At 36.5% G+C, this 20,589-nt stretch overlaps 1 protein-coding gene across 2 annotated transcripts in view; it reads left to right on the top strand.

The window, feature by feature from the left end:
* NEMF (nuclear export mediator factor) overlaps positions 1-20,589 on the top strand; it is a 57,712-nt gene that overhangs the window by 20,961 nt on the left and 16,162 nt on the right. For both annotated transcript variants that reach the window (XM_043556090.1, XM_043556089.1), the window contains exons 16-23: positions 1,560-1,648; positions 8,699-8,802; positions 10,189-10,251; positions 16,584-16,696; positions 18,136-18,193; positions 18,604-18,662; positions 18,751-18,871; positions 20,259-20,538. In XM_043556090.1, coding sequence (XP_043412025.1) covers positions 1,560-1,648; positions 8,699-8,802; positions 10,189-10,251; positions 16,584-16,696; positions 18,136-18,193; positions 18,604-18,662; positions 18,751-18,871; positions 20,259-20,538 — 887 coding nt within the window. The remainder of the gene's footprint in view (positions 1-1,559; positions 1,649-8,698; positions 8,803-10,188; positions 10,252-16,583; positions 16,697-18,135; positions 18,194-18,603; positions 18,663-18,750; positions 18,872-20,258; positions 20,539-20,589) is intronic.

Genomic DNA, 20,589 nt, shown 5'->3' with positions numbered 1-20,589 from the left:
ATGACCTGAGCTGAAGTCAGACACTTAACCGACTGAGCCACCCAGGTGCCCCTTTTTTTGATGTTATTATTATTTTTGAGACAGAGAAAGTACGAGCTGGGGAGGGGCAGAGAGAGTAGGAGACAGGAACCAAAGCCGGTTCAGAGCTGATAGCAGAGAGCCCAATGTGGGGCTTGAACTCACGAGGTGCAGGATCATGACTTGCGCCAAAGTCAGACACTTAGCCAACTGAGCCACCCAGATGCCCCAGACAGGCCTTTTTGACCATATTTACTAAAAGTAGTACTACTTAGTAAGCTTAGTTGGTTAAGGGGCCAACTCTTGATTCCGCTTAGGTCATGATTTCATGGTTCATGAGTTTGAGCCCTGCATCAGGCTCTGCACTGGCAGCATGGAACCTATTTGGGATTCTCTCTCTCCCTCTCCCTGCCCCTCCCCTGCTTTTGTCCTCTCTCTCTCTCTCTCTCTCTCAAATAAACATTAAAAAAGAATAGTAGTACCCTCAACCTCTCCCTCTTATTCTGCTTTATTTTTCTTCTTAAAAAACACCCCCCCAACATATGTTGATCTGTCTTTCCTCTAGAATGTAGATTGTATGAAAGTAAGATCTTTGTTTTGTTCATTGCTTTGTCCCAGCCCCTAGAATATTGCCTTGAACATAGTAACATTAATATCTGTTAAATGAGGGGTGCCTGGGAGTCTCAGTTGGTTAAGCATCCGACTTTGGTCCAACTTCGTGTCAGTTCATGATCTCATAGTTGGTGAGTTTGAGCCTGGCATGGGGCTCTCTGCTGTCAGCACGGAGCCTGCTTCAGATCCTCTGTCCACCACCCCCCCCCCCAACCCCTCCTTCACTTGCTCACGCACGCTCTCTCTCAAAAATAAACAAACATTAAAAATATGTGTATCTGTTAAATGAGTAGCCCTCATGACTTGTCTTCTATCTCTCTCTCCAACCTCATTTCTTGACATTTTACTGTGTAATCACTACTTTCTTGGTGAAGTTGGCCTTTTCTTTTTGCTTATAGTGCTCTTCCTATTCTTTGCCTTGATAATTCCATTTACCCTTCAGACTTCAGCCTAAATGCCATTTCCTTAGAAATACCTTCTTTGACCATAAGCATTTATAAGTTAGGTTCTCTTGTTATATTCTCATAGCATCCTTAGAAGCACTTAACATGTTTATTTGAATGATTATGTGTTTGATATTCATGTCTTCTCCTCGACCCTCTAGTAGGGTGAGAGTGAGAACTTCCTCTTATTCACTATTGTGTCCCAGCATCTAGCCCAGAACCTATCATATGATAGATACTCAGTATCTGTTAACAAATGAAACTTTTTAAAATTTGTAGGTCTTGAGCAAATATTTGTATACATTAACCTTTGACTTAAATTATTTTAATATTTAAGGCACAACTCTTTATTTTGTGTGTATATGGTGTATGTATGTAAATAGTTGCCATTTTGTGACGTTTAAAAATAATTTCTTGTCTTATTTACTTAGTGTTATTTAAATACATTGTCAACAAATTATTTAAAAACTTTTTTCTTATAAATAGGCATTTAAATCAGCAGAAAAAAAAACAAAGCAAACGTTAAAAGAAGTCCAAACAGTTACCTCTATTCAGAAAGCAAGAAAAGTATACTGGTAAGTGTTCTACCTTTTAAAAATATAGTTTTTTTGTTTTTTAATTAAAATTATACATGTATATTGTTTAGAAAAATCAAGCAGTTCTACAAAGCTTGTTACAAAAACCAGTAGCCTTGCAGTATTTTACCCCTAGTCCTGTTGCCTCTTCTCTTATGGAAACTATTTTTAGCTCTTTTAGCTAATTGTTTTGGTGTTTACCTCCTTTCCTCTTAGTAATGTGCTTATATTGCTGCTTCTTGGTATTTCTGTTTTATACTCTGTCAATGACTTCCCACTATGGAAGGTGAAGATTTTATTCTTTCCATTTGGTGCTCCATTACACAGATACACACCAGCCAGCCTCCCAGTAAAGGGACATAAATTTGTCAAGGTAGATATCCAGCATTAATATACAGTAATATTTTATTGTAGTCACAGCTGAGTCATATAACACTGTTTCTTTTCCTTCCCTGCTCAGCTTTTTGTCTTCGTGAAGGTGGTAATTGTCTTGTTTCATTTACCTTCCTCTTCCAGGTGTGCTCAGACACATTGGAATTCTATCCGTATCTTGCAGAAGTCTCTCCTGAGATTTTGACCTACTTTGTTCTAAATTGGTTACCCTAAAGATCTTAAGATTTCATTTTATTTTATTCTGGAAGTTCTCTTTACCTTTCTCTGTGTTGGATTCTCTGTCCTGAATCTCCTACTTCTTTTCTTAGTTGATGGAATGTGTACTCTAGAAGCGACATAAGAAGGCGTGTATAGGATGTAAAGCTTTTGAAGTTTTTGATATGTAAAAAAAAATTGTTTTATTTAATTGTGCGGCTGATAGAATTCTGATTTGAAAAGGTTTAAAGTCATTGTTCATTGCATTAGCTTTCAAATTTGATCTTCAGAAGTCTGATGTCATTTTGATAGTTTATATTTTATTGAAAATTTGTTTTTGCCTTTCTGTAAACTTGTAGATCTTAATTTTTTTCCTCTCAGTTTTCCAAATTTTCACAATGATGTAGGTTGGCGAGGATGTTTTAATCTATTAGGCTGAATACTCTGAGTCTCTTAATTTGGAATCTTTCAGTTCTGATAAATTTTCTTGAAATATTTCTTACGGATTTTTTTTTTTTTTTGGTTTGTTTTCTTCTGGAAGTCTTATTTATTAAATATGGAACTCCTTGGGGGCGCCTGGGTGGCTCAGTCGAATTAAGCATCCAAATTTAGCTCACGGTGTGATCTCGCGGTTTGTGAGTTCGAGCCCTTCGCCGGGCTCTGTGCTGATAGCTCAGAGCCTGGAGCCTGCTTCAGATTCTGTCTCCCTCTCTCTCTACCCCAACTCCACTTGGCTCTCACTGTCTCTCTCTCAAAAATAAATAAACATAAAAAAAAAATTTTAATATGGGACTCCTTGGATGGTCCTCCAATTTTTTTGCATTTTCTATTTTTCAACTTTTAATCCTTTTGTTCTATATTCTGAGAGATTTCCTTTATCTTTCAGTCTTTCCACTGAATTTTTAAGTGTTTTTGTTTTTTTGTTACTTTTTAAAAACTTTTGCTCAAGTTCTTTATAATCAGAGTAGTTTTGATGTATTTTTATTTAAAAGTATTCTTTTCTTGCTGGTTTTTGGTTTGTTTTTTATGTTTATTTATTTTTGAGAGACAGAGTGAAAGAGTGCAAGCAGGGGAGGGGCAGAGAGAGAGAGGGAGGCACAGAATCTGAAGCAGGCTGCAGGCTCTGAGCTGTCAGCACAGAGCCCGACGCGGGACTCGAGCCCATGAACCGCGAGATCATGACCTCACCTGAAGTCGGACGCTAAACCAACTGAGCCACCAGGCACCCCTTGGTTTTTTGTTTGTTTTTTTTAATATTCTTTTATTTGTTGGGTTTGTCTTCAGCTTTTGTTAAGGACGTTTATTACTGTCTTGTGATCCTTAATTGTCTGTTCGTATTGTCTGTTCACATTTTATAGTAGAGCATGAAAATGCCGATTGGAAGTTCTCTGTGGGAGGTTAGGCTTATAAAATGATGTATGGGGGCTATTTTGTGTGGAATTCTCACTGTGTTTAGCTTTTTTCCTCCTCAGCTGGTCTCATTTTTCAGGAAAGGTGTTTTTTGTTTTTTGTTTTTTGTTTTTCCCCTGCTTGGAAAGTGAAGAGCTGGTTGTCAGCATTTTGGAAGCCCAATGGGAATAATAGGTTGCAGAAGCTTAGTCCCCAGTAATGCATACATTTACTAAATTGCTGTTTTACATATGTTTCTCCTACTTACAACTGTGCCACATTTCCCCTAATTTGAAGATCCTTTTCGTACACTTTATAGAACATTAACTTCTGGCTTTCTGTTAGGATGTGGAAGGAGCAGCTACTACCATGTTCACAGCTGGAACTTTTTTCCTTTTTTTAACCCCAGCTTAACCTATTTCTAGCAGTACCTTGTGCTGTTTTTAAGTTTTTTATGGGTTACACAGTGTAGATTGATTTGTTTCTTGGCTTTTTCCATTGTCAGCCTGGGATTCAGCTTCTTGAGCCTGATCACTTGTCCCTTGGTTTTTCCATTTTTAAAAATTTTGTTGCTCTTCTCTCTCTTTCCTTTCTTTTTCTCACATCTCTATTGATGAATAGGATTGACTTGTAATTTTCGTGTCTCAGAAGTTCTTGGGACACCTGGGTGGCTTAGTCAGTTAATAAGCATCCAACTCTTGATTTGGGCTCAGGTCATGATCTCATGGTTGTGAGACCCAGCTCTGCGTCAGGCTCTGCATTGGTAGCATGGAGCCTGCTTGGGATTCTGTCTCTCCCTGTCTCTCTGCCCCTCCCCTGCTTATGCTCTTCTTGCGCACGAGTGCGTTCTCTCTCAAAAATAAACTTAAAAAAAAGAACCAGTTTTAACTGTTGATCTCCTCTATTATATCTGTGCTCTCTGTTTTATTATTTTTCTCTTTCTGTTTTTCTTTGAGATTCATTTGTATATCCCTTTATGATTTCTTGAGATGGAAATTTGGTATATTGCTTTTTTTCTCCCAGCTTCTCTTCTTTTCTGATAAGTATTTAAGGCAGCAAATTTCCCTTTAAATCTGGCTTTAACTGTATCTAAAAAGTTTTGTTATATACTATTTTCATTATCTTTCATGTCGAAATGTGTTCTAATTTACATTGTGATTTCTTCACCCATGCCTTATTTAAAAGTAATGTTTATTAATTTCCAAACCTATGAAGATTTTTGGTTATATTTTTGTCATTGCTTTCTAGCTTAATTTGCATAATGTTCAGAGATAGCATTCTGAATTATCTCAACCCTTTGACATATGTTGTTGAAACTTGCTTCATGGTCCAGCATATTTATGGTCCCCTTTATTTACAAATGTTTCATATATAGTTTAAAAGAGTGTTTGTTGTATAGTTGTTGAGTGCATCTCTCTATTAATTAGATCACATCCATCAATCATGTTTTTCAAATCTTTAGCATCTTTACTAATTTTTTAAAAAAGTGTTTATTTCTTTTTTTTTTTTTTTTTTTTTTTTTTTTATTTATTTTTGGGACAGAGAGAGACAGAGCATGAACGGGGGAGGGGCAGAGAGAGAGGGAGACACAGAATCGGAAACAGGCTCCAGGCTCCGAGCCATCAGCCCAGAGCCTGACGCGGGGCTCGAACTCACGGACTGCGAGATCGTGACCTGGCTGATGTCGGACGCTTAACCGACTGCGCCACCCAGGCGCCCCAAAGTGTTTATTTATTTTGAGAGAGAGAGTGTGAGAGCTGAGAGAGGGAAAGAGAATCCCAAGCAGGCTGCATGATGTCAGCACAGAGCCGAAAATCAAGAGTTAGACATTTAACCAACTGAGCCATCCAGCCGCCCCCACTAATTCTTTTTTTAGTGATTGTTTTCTTAATTACTGAGAGTTTTGTTAAAAATCACATAATTGTGGGGCACCTCAGTGGCTCAATTGGTTAAGTGTCCAGCTTTGGCTCAGGTCATGATCTCACGGTTCATGAGTTCAAGACCTATTTGAACTGTGCTAATAGCTCAGAGCCTGGAGCCTGCTTCAGATTCTGTGTCTCCCACTCTTTCTGCCCCTCCCCCGCTCATACTTGGTCTCTCTCTCTCAAAAAAAAAAAAATTAAAAATAATTTTTTTTTAAATAAATAAGGGCACCTGGGTGGCTCAGTCAGTTAAATGTCCGACTTCAGCTCAGGTCATGGTGTCATGGTTCATGAGTTCCAGCCCCGTGTAGGGCTCTGTGCTGACAGCTCAGAGCCTGGAGCTTGCCTCGGATTCTGTGTCTCCCTCTCTCTCTGCCCCTCCCCTACTCATGCTGTCTCTCTCCCTCTCTCAAAAAATAAATAAACATTTAAAAAATTATTTTTTAATAAATAAAAGATCACATACTTGTGCACTTGTGTCATTCTCCTTTTATTTTGGCCATTTTTTGCTTTATATATATGAGGCAGTATAAATACAAAGCTGTATGTCTTCCTGCAGAATTGAGCCTTTTATTAACTGTAATCAGATGTTCCTTTAACTTCTAACTTCTTTTTCCCTTCTCTGTGAGATATTAAAACTACATCAACTTTCTTTTGGTTAGTGCTTGCATGATAAATCTTTTTCCATCATTCTATTTCAATCCTTTTATATCCTTATATTTTAATATTTTAAAGGAGTGTATATATCATTTTCCAGTCTGACAGTCTTTACATTTAATCTGGGGAATTGACTACATTTAATGCAATTTCTGATATATTTGGGTTTAAATCTATCCATTTTATTATTTGCTGTCTTTTTCTTTTTTTTTTTTTTTGTTTGAGATTATTTATTTTGAGAGAGAGAGAGAGAGAGAGAGGTGGGGGGAGGGGCAGAGAGAGAGAGGGAGAGAGAATCCCAAGCAGGCTCCTTGCAGTAAGCATGTAACCAATGCAGGGCTCAAACTCCTGAACCATGAGATCATGACCTGAGCTGAAACCAAGAGTCTCACCCTTAATCGACTAAGCCACCCAGGCGCCCCTACTGTTTGCTTTCTATTTTGTTCTTTATTCTTTGTCTTTTTGCCTCCTGCTGATTTTTTTTTCCTGTTATGTTCCTTTACTAAAATAATTAGAAATACATCCTTACGTTTCTCATTGTCTTTGTACTTGTGCATTTATGTTGTTTTAGAAACCTCTCTACCATCAATAGAAGAATTGTTAAGTATAGTACATCCATTCAACAATGAAGATGACTTTTTTAAGATTTTAAGTAATGTTGGGGCGCCTGGGTGGCTGAGTCGGTTGAGCATCCGACTTCGGCTCAGGTCATGATCTTACAGTTTGTGGGTTCGAGCCCCGCATCAGGCTCTGTGCTGACAGCTTACTTAGAGCCTGCAGCCTGCTTCGGATTCTGTGTCTCCTCTCTCTCTCTCTGCCCCTCCCTGGCTCATGCTCTGTCTCTCGAAAACAAATAAATGTTAAAAAAAAATTTTTTTAAGAAAATAAAAAGGGGCGCCTGGGTGGCGCAGTCGGTTAGGCGTCCGACTTCAGCCAGGTCACGATCTCGCGGTCCGTGAGTTCGAGCCCCGCGTCAGGCTCTGGGCTGATGGCTCAGAGCCTGGATCCTGTTTCCAATTCTGTGTCTCCCTCTCTCTCTGCCCCTCCCCCGTTCATGCTCTGTCTCTCTCTGTCCCAAAAATAAATAAAAACGTTGAAAAAAAAATTATAAAAAAAAAAAAAAAGATTTTAAGTAATGTCTGTACCCCGTGTGGAACTCGAACCCACAACCCCGAGATCAAGAGTCGCATGCTTCATCAACTGAGCCAGCTAGGTGCTCCAAAAAAACATTTTTAAGTGAAAAAAAGAAACCAGTTTGCAGAATAGTGTGTGTTGTGTTTAAAAGAAAAGGTTTAGGGGCGCCTGGGTGGCGCAGTCGGTTAAGCGTCCGACTTCAGCCAGGTCACAATCTCACGGTCCGTGGGTTCGAGCCCCGCGTCAGGCTCTGGGCTGATGGCTCTGGGCTGATGGCTCGGAGCCTGGAGCCTGTTTCCGATTCTGTGTCTCCCTCTCTCTCTGCCCCTCCCCCGTTCATGCTCTGTCTCTCTCTGTCCCAAAAATAAATAAAAACGTTAAAAAAAAAAAAAAAAAAAAAAAAAAAAAAAAAAAAAAGAAAAGGTTTAGAATAAGCATTTTTTAAAGCTTTTATATGTATAAAGAAACTCTGGAGAGGGATATACAGAAAGCTAGTAACAGTGGACTTCTGTTTGATATTGGTAGTGAGAACTGAAAGGGGATGCAGGATCTTAAACTATACCTTTTTTGTCTGATTTAAAACATTTCTGAACCATGTATATGTATTAATAAAAAATCAGATGAGAAAGCAGGAACATAATACTTGTGCTATTATATTTTGGGTGTTAAAAGGGAGTTTAATGCCAGTGCTTAATCTATCATTTTTAATCAGAAGTTTTTAAATTGTAGATTAAGTCAAAGAAATAGTCATATGTAATATAGAAAATATTTCTGTTCATCTCTATTTTGTCATTTTCTAAATGTTATACAAATATATACTCTTTACTTTTTATCATGATGGTATGTATTAATCATGAAAACCAAATTACTTTTTCTTTTGAGAAAAGTTAGTTTTATAGAGCAAAAATTACCTTTAGAAGTATAAAAGTATAAAGAATACCATATATGTAAGTATTCAGTTGATTCAGGACAGAGTGAGAAAACTTCTTTCTTACTTGTGGCCTCAAAAGTTAGCCAGTGCCCCACTGAAAGAAAACTAAACCTAGGGACCATGTGACATTGTATGTTGTTGCTTTGTGTAATTCATTGTTATGTTATCCTTGAGAGAGGGAGATAAGGAGAGAACATATTTTCAAACATAGAATTTAATTACTTCTAAGACTCTTATAAGAATATCCTTGGCCAATTTGTATGATAAGATTTCAATAAAATTCAGTTTGATGCTTTAATAAATTAAACCATCAAGTTGTCTTAACCTACAAGGTAGGATAGCGTCTTGGAATTTTGTTTGCAAAAAGGATGTGAATTCAGGTGACTATAAAGCAAAAGAATGTTAACTTTTTTTCTTTCAATTTGGTAGGTTTGAGAAATTTCTGTGGTTCGTTAGCTCAGAGAACTATTTAATTATAGGTGGAAGAGATCAGCAACAGAATGAAATGATTGTGAAAAGATACTTGACAACAGGTGGGTAAGATTTAAAAAAAATTTTTTTTAGGTAAGATAAAAATTTTAAAGAATTTTGTCATATAATTGGATCAATTATTTCAATATTAGATGTAGATTTTCATCTTCTATGACAGGTTTAATTGGTAGAAGGAGTTTATCTTGATGGTTTATGGTTTGTTGAATATGCATTTTGACACTTAATCTTCATTTTAAGTGAATATTCCTAAAGTAGTAATGGTGAGCTAATCTGCAGTGTTGGACTTTTGATTCTCTTCTACATTATAACAAAATAGCTTTCAGTCCTCCAAAGTTAGTGTGGATCAAATTTTTAAAGGCTTGTTTTTTTAGTGTGGAAGTTTGTAACTTTTTTTTCCATATTTAGAAAAAGAACTTAAGCCCTGTGGTGTATGTAAGTCTTCTCATTTATTTTTCTTTGCTGATAACAGCCACCTCGCTGTGGCTGAACCTTCAGTGTGGGTATCAGAAACCAATAATCAGAACTAATCTGATATCCACTGCAGATCCCAGACCAGAAGAGAAAGCAGCGGGGAGCATGGTATTCCATGGTACTTAGGGCATGGTCTCTCTCTTCTGTAGCTTTGTTCTCTGTGAGCTCAGCTTGTGTTGGGGCAGTATGAGTTTTTCTCTTCTTTGAGTTTCAAATCCCAGACGAACTGTTGGGGCAAGCAATGGCTGCTCATTTTATTTGTTAGGAACTTTCCTTTTTCCTTAACAAAAGAGGAAAGATGTCACTCCTGCATTTGTTTGTTCATTTGTTTATTCATTGGTAGCACACACATAGAATACAACTCACAGTCCTCACTGTGGCTTACAAGCCTCCTGGCTTCTTTCCTTCTTCATTTCTTACCATTCTTCCCTTAGTCTGACCTCTTGACTGCTCATCATACATGTCAAATATCCATGGTCCTTAGGACCTTTACATTTGCTAGATGACTCATCTCTCACCCTCCAGCAAGCTGGCCTAGACTTGCTTACACGGTAACTCAGCAAGTTTCTGAGAGAAAGGGAGGAAGCACATAAGGCCTATTAAGACCTAGGTTGAGAACTGGCACTTGGTCACAGCTGCTATATTCTGGCTAAGGCAGATCACAGGGTAGGTCCAGATTCGAGAGATTGGGAAGTGACTCCACTTGATGGGAGAAGCTTCAGGGTCACAGAGCAAAGAGGTGTGGCTAACAAGGGAGAGAGGAACTGACCATTTTAGTAATCTGCCATATTACCATTGCTGTTTCCTATAAGGAGGACTATGAGAGATCTCCTAGGGGTGGGAAATGGACTTTATATGCCTTCTTATCCCCTTTGGATTTTGAACCCATTAAAACCATTAAAAAGAAAAAAAAAAAAGAACAGGACTTAAAGTATTATTTCTCATTTGTCTTTAAGGGGACATTTATGTACATGCTGATCTTCATGGAGCTACTAGCTGTGTAATTAAGAATCCAACAGGTAATATATTTCTCTTTATTATTCAAAACTTTATTTATTCTCTTTATTATTCCAAACTTTAATTCAAAACTTATTATATGACAAAATTTGTTAATAAAGGACACTTTATTATGATAAAAGGGTCAATTCATCAACATATTTATAACTATTATAAATATATGCGCACCCAACAACAGAGCACTAGAATACCCTTGAAGTAAAGTCTGACAGAATCAAAGAGAGAAATAGTTCAGCAATAATATTTCAGGACTTTAATACCTAACTTTAAGTCATGGATATAATAATTAGATACAAGATTGACTAGGAAATAGAAGATATGAACAAATAATTTAAGTTAACTAGACCTAATATAAATCTCTGATATCCTCACCTAACAACAGTAGGCTAATTCTCAAGTGCACCTAGTATGTTCTCCAGGCTAAACCATATGATAGTCTAGAAGACAAGTCTTAATAAATTTAAAACTACTAAAATCATACAAAGTAAGTTTTCTGACCATAATGGAGTGAAATTAGAAATCACTACTAGAGGAAAATTTGGAAAATTCACAAATGTGTGGAAATTAAACAGCACAGTCATAAATAACCAGTGTCAAAGAGAAAATCATAGGGGGGTGTTAGAAAATACTTTGAGATGAGTGAAATGAAACACAGTATATCAAAATGATAGGAGATGCAATTAAAGCAGTGCTTAGAAGTTTATAGCTGTAATGTTTATAAAAAGAGGAAACATTGCAGATCATTAACAAAACTGTAACATTAAGATCTAGGAAAAGCATAGAACCCATAGTAAGGAACAGAAGGAATTATTAAAGATTAGAGTGGAAACAAATGCAACAGAATAGAAGAACAATAGAGAAGATCAGTGAAACCAAACTTGTTTTTTTAAAAAAGGTCAACAAAATTAATAAAACTTTTACTGGACTGACCAAAAAAATAAGAGAAGATTCAAATTCCTAAAATGGGGAACACAAGAGGGGAAATTACTACCAACTTTGCAGAAATCAAGAAGATTAAAAGAAAAAGTGCCCTAGCTGCTTCTTATAAAACACCATTTTAGCAATACTTGTGTAGTATTCTGGGTGGCGAATGTGCAGTAAGACAGCAGAATGAAGTCCTGTCATAAATGGCTTCTTTAAATGAAGAATGAACTTTTCACTGTGATAAACATTAGTCACATCTCTAGTCTGTGTCTGGAGCATTTATTAAATAACTTTAGAAGTTACATTTGCTGGGGCGCCTGGGTGGCTCAGTCGGTTAAGTGTCCGACTTCGGCTCAGGTCATGATCTCACGGTCCGTGAGTTCGAGCCCCGCGTCTGGCTCTGTGCTGACAGCCCAGAACCTGGAGCCTTTTTCAGATTCTGTGTCTCCCTCTCTCTCTGCCCCTCCCCTGTTCATGCTCTGTCTCTCTCTGTCTCAAAAATAAATAAACGTTAAAAAAAAAAATAAATAAAAAAAAAAAGTTACATTTGCTGAGGGGGAAAAGGATTGTGAGGGCATGCTACCTACAGTTGTAGGGCAACAAATTAGATAACTTGGATGAGATGGACACATTCCTAGAAAGATACAAACTAGTTAAACTGACTCAAGGAGAAATAGAAAATCAAACAAACCTATAACAAGTAAAGAGATTGAAATAGTAATTTAAAAAAATTAAAAAAAAACAAAAACAAAAAACAACCCTGCTCAGGCCCAGGTAGCTTCACTGGCAAATTCTACCAAACTTAAAGAAGATTGAACACCAGTGCTTCACAAACTCTTCCAAAAAATAGAAGAGATGGGAAAACTTCCTCACTCATTCTCTAAGCCCAGTATTACCCTCATAACAAAATCAAAGATGTCACAAGAATTGAAAACTACAGGCCAGTGTTGCTTATGAACACACACACAATTTCTCAACAAAATATTAAAAAACTGAATCCAGCAGCATATTAAAAGGATTGTACACTGTGACAAAGGGGTTTATCCCAGGAAAGGTTGATTTAATGTATGAAAATTAATCAATGTATTGATAGGTGAAGGACAAAAACCACATGATCATCTCAATGATGCAGAAAAGGCTGTTGGCAATAATCCAACACATATTTGTGATAGAAACACTCAACAAACTAGGAATATGAGGGAACTCCTGAACTTGGTGAAGGATTTTTATGGAAAACCCAGAGCTAACATCATACTTGATGGTGGAAGACTGAAAAATTTCCCCTTAACATCCAGAACAAGACAAACATGTCTGTTGTTGTCCCTTTTTTTTTTTTAATTTTTAAAAATAATCTTTTGATGCTTATTATTTATTTTTGAGAGAGAGAGAGAGAGAGACAGCAAAAGTGGGGGAGGGGCAGAGAGAGCGAGACACAGAATCTGAAGCAGGCTCCAGGCTCTGAGCTGTCAGCACAGAGCCCGATGCGGGGCTCAAACTCAAGAACCATGAGATCTTGACCTGAGCTGAAGTCAAACACTTAACCTCCTGAGCCACCAGGTGCTCCTATCCTTGTTACTTCTATTCAACCTTGTATGGATGTTCTAAGTAGACAGGCAATAAAAAGAAATAAAAAATATCCACATTGGTAAAGACCAAGTAAAACTTTTTCCATTTGCAGATGACATGATCTTATATGTTTAAAACCTCAAGGAACTCCCCCAAAATTATTAGTTAATAATTTTACAAATGTTCAGGATACATTTGTATGATATATAAAAGTCAGTTGTATTTCTATGCACTCACAATGAACGGTACTAAAGTAAACTAATAAAACATCCATTTATAATAGCATTAAAAAAATATGAATAAATTCACCAAAAAGAAGTTGCAAGATATACACCCCAAATATAAAAAACATCATTGAAAGAAATTAAAGAAGACTTAAGTGGAAAGACTTTCAGTGTTTATGGATTGGAAGTCTTAATATTTTTCTGATGGCAGTACTTCCCATATTAGTCTCCAGATTTGATGTAATCTGTCAAAATTCCAGCTTCCTTTTTTTTTTTTATTTTAAACAAAGATTGATGAGTTGATCCTAAAATTCACATGAAAATGCAAAGGACCCAGGTCAGCCAAATCATGTTTAAAATGAAGAACAAAATTGGAGGACTCACACCTCTTGATTTCAAAACCTCCTGTAAAGCAACAGTAATAAAGACAGCAAGGTGTATGAGGAAGGACCGATAAATCATTGAAGCGAATTGAGAGTTCTCATTTATAGTCTGTAGACTTTGCACAAGGGTGTGAAAGCCATTCAATGGGGATAGATAGAATACTGTTTTCAAAAAGTGGTGCTTGGACTAATATCCATGTACAAAAGAATAAAGTTAGACCCCTGCTTCACACCATTTATTAAAATTAAATGCATCAAAGACGTAAGCTTAAAAGCTAATACTATAAAACTGTTACAGTAAGGCATAAATCTCATAATGAATCAGGAAGTCATTTCTTAGATAAGACATCAAAAGCATAAGTAACCAAAGAAAAACAGATTAATTAGACAAATCAAAATTAAAAACCTTAATTCAAAGACGCTATTAAGAAAATGAAAAGATGGTGGGGGGGTGGGGAGGGGGGTGGTGCCTGGGTGGCTCAGTTGGTTAAGTGCCAGACTTCAGCTCAGGTCATTATCTCATGGTTCATGGGTTTGGGCCCCACATTGGGCTTTGTGCTGACAGATCAGAGCCTGGAGCCTGCTTCAGATTCTGTGTCTCTCTCTCTCTTGAAAATAAATAAACATTAAAAAAAAAAAAAGTGAAAAGACAACCCACAGAGTAAGAGAAAATACTGGCAAGTTATTTATCTATCTGCTAAGGAACCAGTATCCAAAGAACTCTTAAGACTCAACAACAGAAAGGGAAAAAAGTTTTTAAATGACAAACGATTCAAATAGATATTTTCCCAAATATACACGAATGGCCAGTGAGCACATAAGATCCTCAGTATCATTCATCATTAGGGAAATGCAAATCAAGACCACAAAGAGGTACCACTTCACACCCAGGAGAATAGTCGTAGTAAAAAAAATAGACAAAACGTGTGGGAAGGATGTAGAGATTGGAACCCTTATATGCTGCTGATGGGAATGGAAAATGATGTAGCCACTATGGAATAGAGTTGGCCGTTCCTCAAAAAATTGACCATAGGGGACACCTGGGTGACTCAGTTTTTGTTAAGCTTCCGACTTCAGCTCAGGTCATGATCTCACGGTCAGTGAGTTCAAGCACTGCATCGGGCTCTGTGCTGACAGCTCGGAGCCTGGAGCCTGCTTTGGATTCTGTGTCTCCCTGTCTCTCTGCTCCTCCCCCACTCATGCTGTGTCTCTCAAAAATGAATAAACGTTAAAAAAAAATTGTTTTTAATTAACCATAAAATTTGTCACCCAGCAGTTCGACTCCTAGTTATATAGACAAACTGACCACACTAAACTTGTTTGCAGATATTCCTAACAGCATTATTTATAATAGCCAAGAAATAGAAACAACCCATATGTTCATCAGTTGATAATAAACAAGTTGTATATCCATTCAATGGAATATGATTCAGTCTTAAAAAGAGATGAAGTACTGATAATTGCTGTAACAGGGATGAGCCTTGAAAACATTATGCTAGGTGAAAGAAGCCAGACATATATGATTCCATTGATATGAAATTCCAAAATTGGCAAATCCATAAACACAAAGTGTGTTAATGATTGTCAGGGGCTGGGAAAATGGAGAATGACTATTTATGGATATAGGATTTCTTTGAGGGAGAATGAAAATGTTCTGGAATTAGTGGTAATGGTTATGTAGCTTTATGAATATACTAAAGACCATTGGATTATATACTTTAAAAGGGTGAATTTTATGGTACATGAATTACATCCCAATTAAAAAGTATTTGAAATCTAATTGTAGGCATATATTAATATACTCTTCATTTTGACAATTTAGGTGATTTATAGTAATTCTGGAAGAATTCAAACTTTGACTAGGCTTTTCTAGGTGATTCTTTCTGGAATGAAGTTAGAGTTATTGACATAAGTGAGAAGGCATTTCTTCTCTGATTTGTTTTATTTACTTAGACTGTTTAAAAACCTGCTTTGTAGGGGCGCCTGGGTGGCGCAGTCGGTTAAGTGTCCGACTTCAGCCGGGTTACGATCTCGCGGTCCGTTAGTTCGAGCCCCGCGTCAGGCTCTGGGCTGATGGCTCAGAGCCTGGAGCCTGTTTCCGATTCTGTGTCTCCCTCTCTCTCTGCCCCTCCCCCGTTCGTGCTCTGTCTCTCTCTGTCCCAAAAATAAATAAAAAACGTTGAAAAAAAAATTTAAAAAAATAAAAAATAAAATAAATAAATAAATAAAAACCTGCTTTGTAAATATATATTTGTAATTGTTATTTTTTTATCTGGCATAAAATATGCCAGTATAGTTAACATACAGTGTTCTGTAAGTTTCAGGTATACAATAGTGATTCACCAATTCTGTGTATTACTCAGTGCTCATTAAGATAAATGTGTATTCTTAATCCCCTTCACCTATTTCACCCATCCCCCCACCCAGCTCCCCTCTGGTAACCATCTGTTTGTTCTCTTTAGTTAAGAGTCTGTTTTTTGATGGACTTTTTTTTTTCTTTTGTTCATTTGTTTCTTAAATTCCACATATGAGTAAAATTATATTGTATTTGTCTTTCTCTGACTTATTTTGCTTAGCACTGTACTCTATAGATCGATCCATCTATGTTGCAAATGGCAAGATTTTATTGTTTATGACTGAATAATATTTCATTGTGTGTGTGTGTGTACACAACATCTTTATCTGTTCATCGATTGATGGATGCTTGGGTTGCTTCCATAATTTGGCTGTTGTAAATAATATTGAGATAAACATAGGGTTGCATATATCCTTTTGAATTAGTGTTTTCGTATTCTTTGGGTAAATACGCAGTACTTACAATCATATGGTAAATACAATCATATGGTAGCTGTATTTTTAATTTTTTGAGCAACCTCCATACTTTTTTTCCACAGTGGCTGCACCAGTTTACATTCCCACCGACAGTATACAAGGGTTCCTTTTTTTCCACATCCTTGCCAACACTTGTCACTTCTTGTGTTTTTTATTTTAGCCATTCTGACAGGTGTGAAGTGATAGTCCATTGTGGTTTTTGATTTGCATTTCCCTGAATGTGAGTGATGTTGTAAATATATTGTTAATAAAAATCATAACTTCATGTAATATTGAAATTAAAATGTGGTATCAGTATTTAAGATGTAAGAGGATCAAATCCATCATGTTGCATGTGATTTTCAGGTCTTGCTGTATAGAAACTTTGTACTTGGGTACTGAAGCATTGTGGTGTTTATATCACAGGAGAACCCATTCCGCCTCGGACCTTGACTGAAGCCGGCACAATGGCACTTTGCTACAGTGCTGCCTGGGATGCACGAGTTATCACTAGTGCTTGGTGGGTGTACCATCATCAGGTAATAAGGGCTGTGGTCCTTTTTCTTAATTTATTAAGAGCTATTGTGTACCAAATTTTGAGGGTATAGAAGTCAACAAGGCAAAGTACCTACTTTGATTGAGGTGACATTTTGGTGGTGGAGAAAAACACATACATAATGTCTGGTAACAAGTGCTATAACGTTTTTTCTTTAAAGCAGAGTAGGCACTAAAGAGTGATTGGGGCTACCATTTTGAAAGTAATGTCAGGGAAGGCCTTTCTAGGAAAGTAAGATTTGAGCAGACACCTAAAGGAAGAGAATGATTTATGCAGTTATATAAGATGAAGAGTATTCCTCTTCATCTTGGAATTTTCTGATCTCTCTTTGGCCCTTCCTGAAAAATAGTTATATCCAGTGTTTTTTATTCATTTGGCTTTAGTAATTGTCCTTCTTTGTCGTTATTGCTGTTACTTGATACTTCACTCCATATTTGACTTCATTTCCTGTTTCACATTTTCAGTAATTGCAATTGATAATGATATATTACAGGGTCTTACAGCTATACAGCAAGATAAAGAGTTCATTACTATTATCCTCCCTTAGGTTCATCTTGTATCTATTTATAGTCATTATTTTCTGCTTATACTATGATACTGTGTTTTCAGGAAATTAATATTTCTGGCATTATATTTTCTACCTGTTATAAAAGTGGTTTTAATTCTTTCATCGAACAGGTTTTTTAATGGTGAAATTAGTGTGCTTTTAATCCCTCCAAAAACTATGACAAAGGTACTCTCAGATTTGGGGGTTTCGCAGATAACATACAATTTTTAAATACATCATTTTATTTCTTAAAATGAAAGGTTATTTTACTACCCCCAAAACAGTATCTTAGGAAAGGACTTTATTTAGTAAATATAGTTTGTTTTTTAATTTTTTTGTTTATTTTTGAGAGAGAGAGAGAGAGAGTGCATGCACACACATGTGGGGGAGGGGCAGAGAAAGAGACAGAATCTGAGGCAGGTTCCAGACTCTGAGCTGTCAGCACAGAACCTGATGCAGGATTCAAACTCACAAACCATGAGATCATGACCTGAGCCGAAGTCAAGTGCTTAATCAACTGAGCCACCCAGGCGGGCCCCCAGTATAGTTTTATTTTAGTAAATATAGTTTTATTAAACTTTTCTTATTTTTCCTATTATATCTCAAACCAGAGGAAATGTGTGAACAAGTTCTGCCTCTAATCCATGGCATTTGAAAATTATTGATGTAGTATATCCTTCATTATTTCTTTTCTTTGTTACTGCCAATGGTATTTCTGTCTTTGAAGAGATATTTCAGTATTGAGAATTTTTACTAAATCATAAACTTTTCAGGAGATGGTGCTATTTACTTAAATATGACTTTACTTTCTTGAGTGAAAAATTTAAAAACACGTGTCTTAAGACAACAGTATGATGTGGTATTGTGTTCCTCAGGTGTCTAAAACAGCACCAACTGGAGAATATTTGACAACAGGAAGCTTCATGATACGAGGTAATGATTATGGAGACCGGTTTTAGGACCATTACTTACTAATATTTTCAGAACAGAAATTATGATTTCATATATGAAATCTATTATTAAATAAGGAAAATTTTGTGCTGCTGTGGCAGATTTAGCATTTGTTATGTCATCTCCATAGATATTTTTCTTGACGAGGATGTGCTTTCATATAACATGACCTTTTTTTCTAAAAGATTATTCAGGGATTGACTAACCCAAAGATGAGAGCAAGCATTCATATTTTTTCTTTCTTAATTCCTGTTCCTATACATAATGCCAAATTCTGTGTTCCTTCATGACAGAGAAAAGACCAAATAAATGTGACCATTGGTGTCAGATAATTTGTAAGCATAAAATGGAAAAAAACAATTTTTAACATTTATGTTTATTATCTTTTATAGGAAAGAAGAATTTCCTTCCTCCCTCGTATCTAATGATGGGGTTTAGTTTCCTCTTTAAGGTATCCTTCAGCTTCTTTGTTAATGTTTTTTTAAATTTTCTTTAGTCTTACCTAAAGTTTCATCAGTGAAAAATAACTATTTCCATAGGTAGATGAGTCTTGTATTTGGAGACATCGGGGTGAAAGAAAAGTCAGAGTGCAGGATGAAGACATGGAAACATTGGCAAGTTGCACACGTGAACTCATATCAGAAGAAATGGAACAACTAGGTAGTTTACAGATTTTAATAAAGTAGCTTATAGTGTTACCTTTTGTCTAGTTTTGCTTCTGAATTCTTAGAAGATCGTATCTACTTTGGGATAACTGAAATTTCAAAAATACAGTTGCTGTCAATTTTACTGAATTTTGTTTTTGGAAATGTTAAACATACTTGTTCTAATGAATTATGAAGTATTTAATTGGACCATAACTACTATATAAACAAATGTAGTAAAACTTCGGTATTTAATGGGTCATATGTAAATGTGTTCAGCAAAGATAGACTTGGGTATTTGTGAATGAGCATTTACTTTTGGATTTAATAATTAGAACTTATACAGAGATGAATTTATAATAAGAATTTCTCATGTGAGACTTTGGCTTGATGTAATAATACATTTGCTTCAAGTAGAGAGCAACTGTGGTTGCTGGAATAAATTTACTCACCTACCTGAAGGAATAGGGAAAGTATGCCCACTGTTTTACTTTTACAGTTATTCTTTTTCCTAGGGTCATTCTTCTTTAGGAGTAATATTGTGGCTTCATTTATGACTACTGTTGTATCACAAGATTTTATTTTTTTGAATTTTCACAATGTTTCTGACACTGTACAAAGTTCTTTACATTATTTTTATTTTTTTTGTTGTTGTTTAACATTTATTCATTTTTGAAAGACAGAGACAGAGTGCGAATGGGGGAGGGGCAGAGAGAGAGGGAGACGCAGAAACAGAAGCAGGCTCCAGGCTTCGAGCTATCAGCACAGAGCCCAATGCGGGGCTCGAACTCATGGACTGCAAGATCATGACCTGAGCCGAAGTCGGCCACTTAACCGACTGAGCCACCCAGGCGCCCCTATTTACATTATTTTTAACTGAATTCTCACAACCGTCTTTGTCAGATGGTGATGGCATCTCCTTTTATTAGGGAGCCAATTAGGTAATATTATTACTAGACAGTGTTTCTTTTGCAAAGGTATGAATACCTTCTGTGTGCCAATTATATTGCATGTATTGTCTCATTTCACTTCTCATGTGCAAATTAAAATAACAGCAGTAGAATTTATGGAATTACTTTTCCTGTCCTCCTCTTTGGAAATACCTAACCAAGACAAGTTAAAGTTTTTGTTATAGAAATGGTTGCATTGTCCAAGATATTTATTGTGGTAAAGTATCTCGGAGAGCATTTATTCCAACCAGTTCATGATACAAGAGAATCCTTTTTTGTCTCAGTACCCTTTGGGAATGTGATCAGGCTTTTTTTTTTTTTTTTTTTTTTTTTGGTGATGTCTTGGAGACACAGAGAGTCAACAGAATATTATTGTTTTTGAAGTTTTCAAGGTAATCCTCTAGGTTTGTTATGGTGATAGCACTCTGACTTTTCTTAATGATGATTCTACAGACGGAGGTGACAGTAGCAGTGACGAAGATAAAGAGGAATCACACGAAACTCCTGTGGAAGTGGAGCTTATGAGTCAGGTTGACCAGGAGGATATCACTATTCACAGTGGTGGAGATGAGCTAAATGATGAAATAATTCAGGAAGAGAGCTCGGAAGATGAAGGAGAATCTGAAGAAGTGGTAAAAGATCAGGAACCTGTTGCTGAAATGATGGATGAAGGCGAAGACACATTAAATTATCCTGACACTACCATTGATTTGTCCCACCTTCAATCTCAAAGGTAATTAAAACCTATTATAGCTGGGAATGATGGAAGAGTTAATCCTTACAA

The sequence above is a fragment of the Prionailurus bengalensis genome, chromosome B3 (assembly GCF_016509475.1).
Source record: "Prionailurus bengalensis isolate Pbe53 chromosome B3, Fcat_Pben_1.1_paternal_pri, whole genome shotgun sequence".
NCBI classification, from domain to species: Eukaryota; Metazoa; Chordata; class Mammalia; order Carnivora; family Felidae; genus Prionailurus; species Prionailurus bengalensis.
Note: the sequence above shows the minus strand (reverse complement) of the source record. Positions and strands in the feature narration are given on the sequence as shown.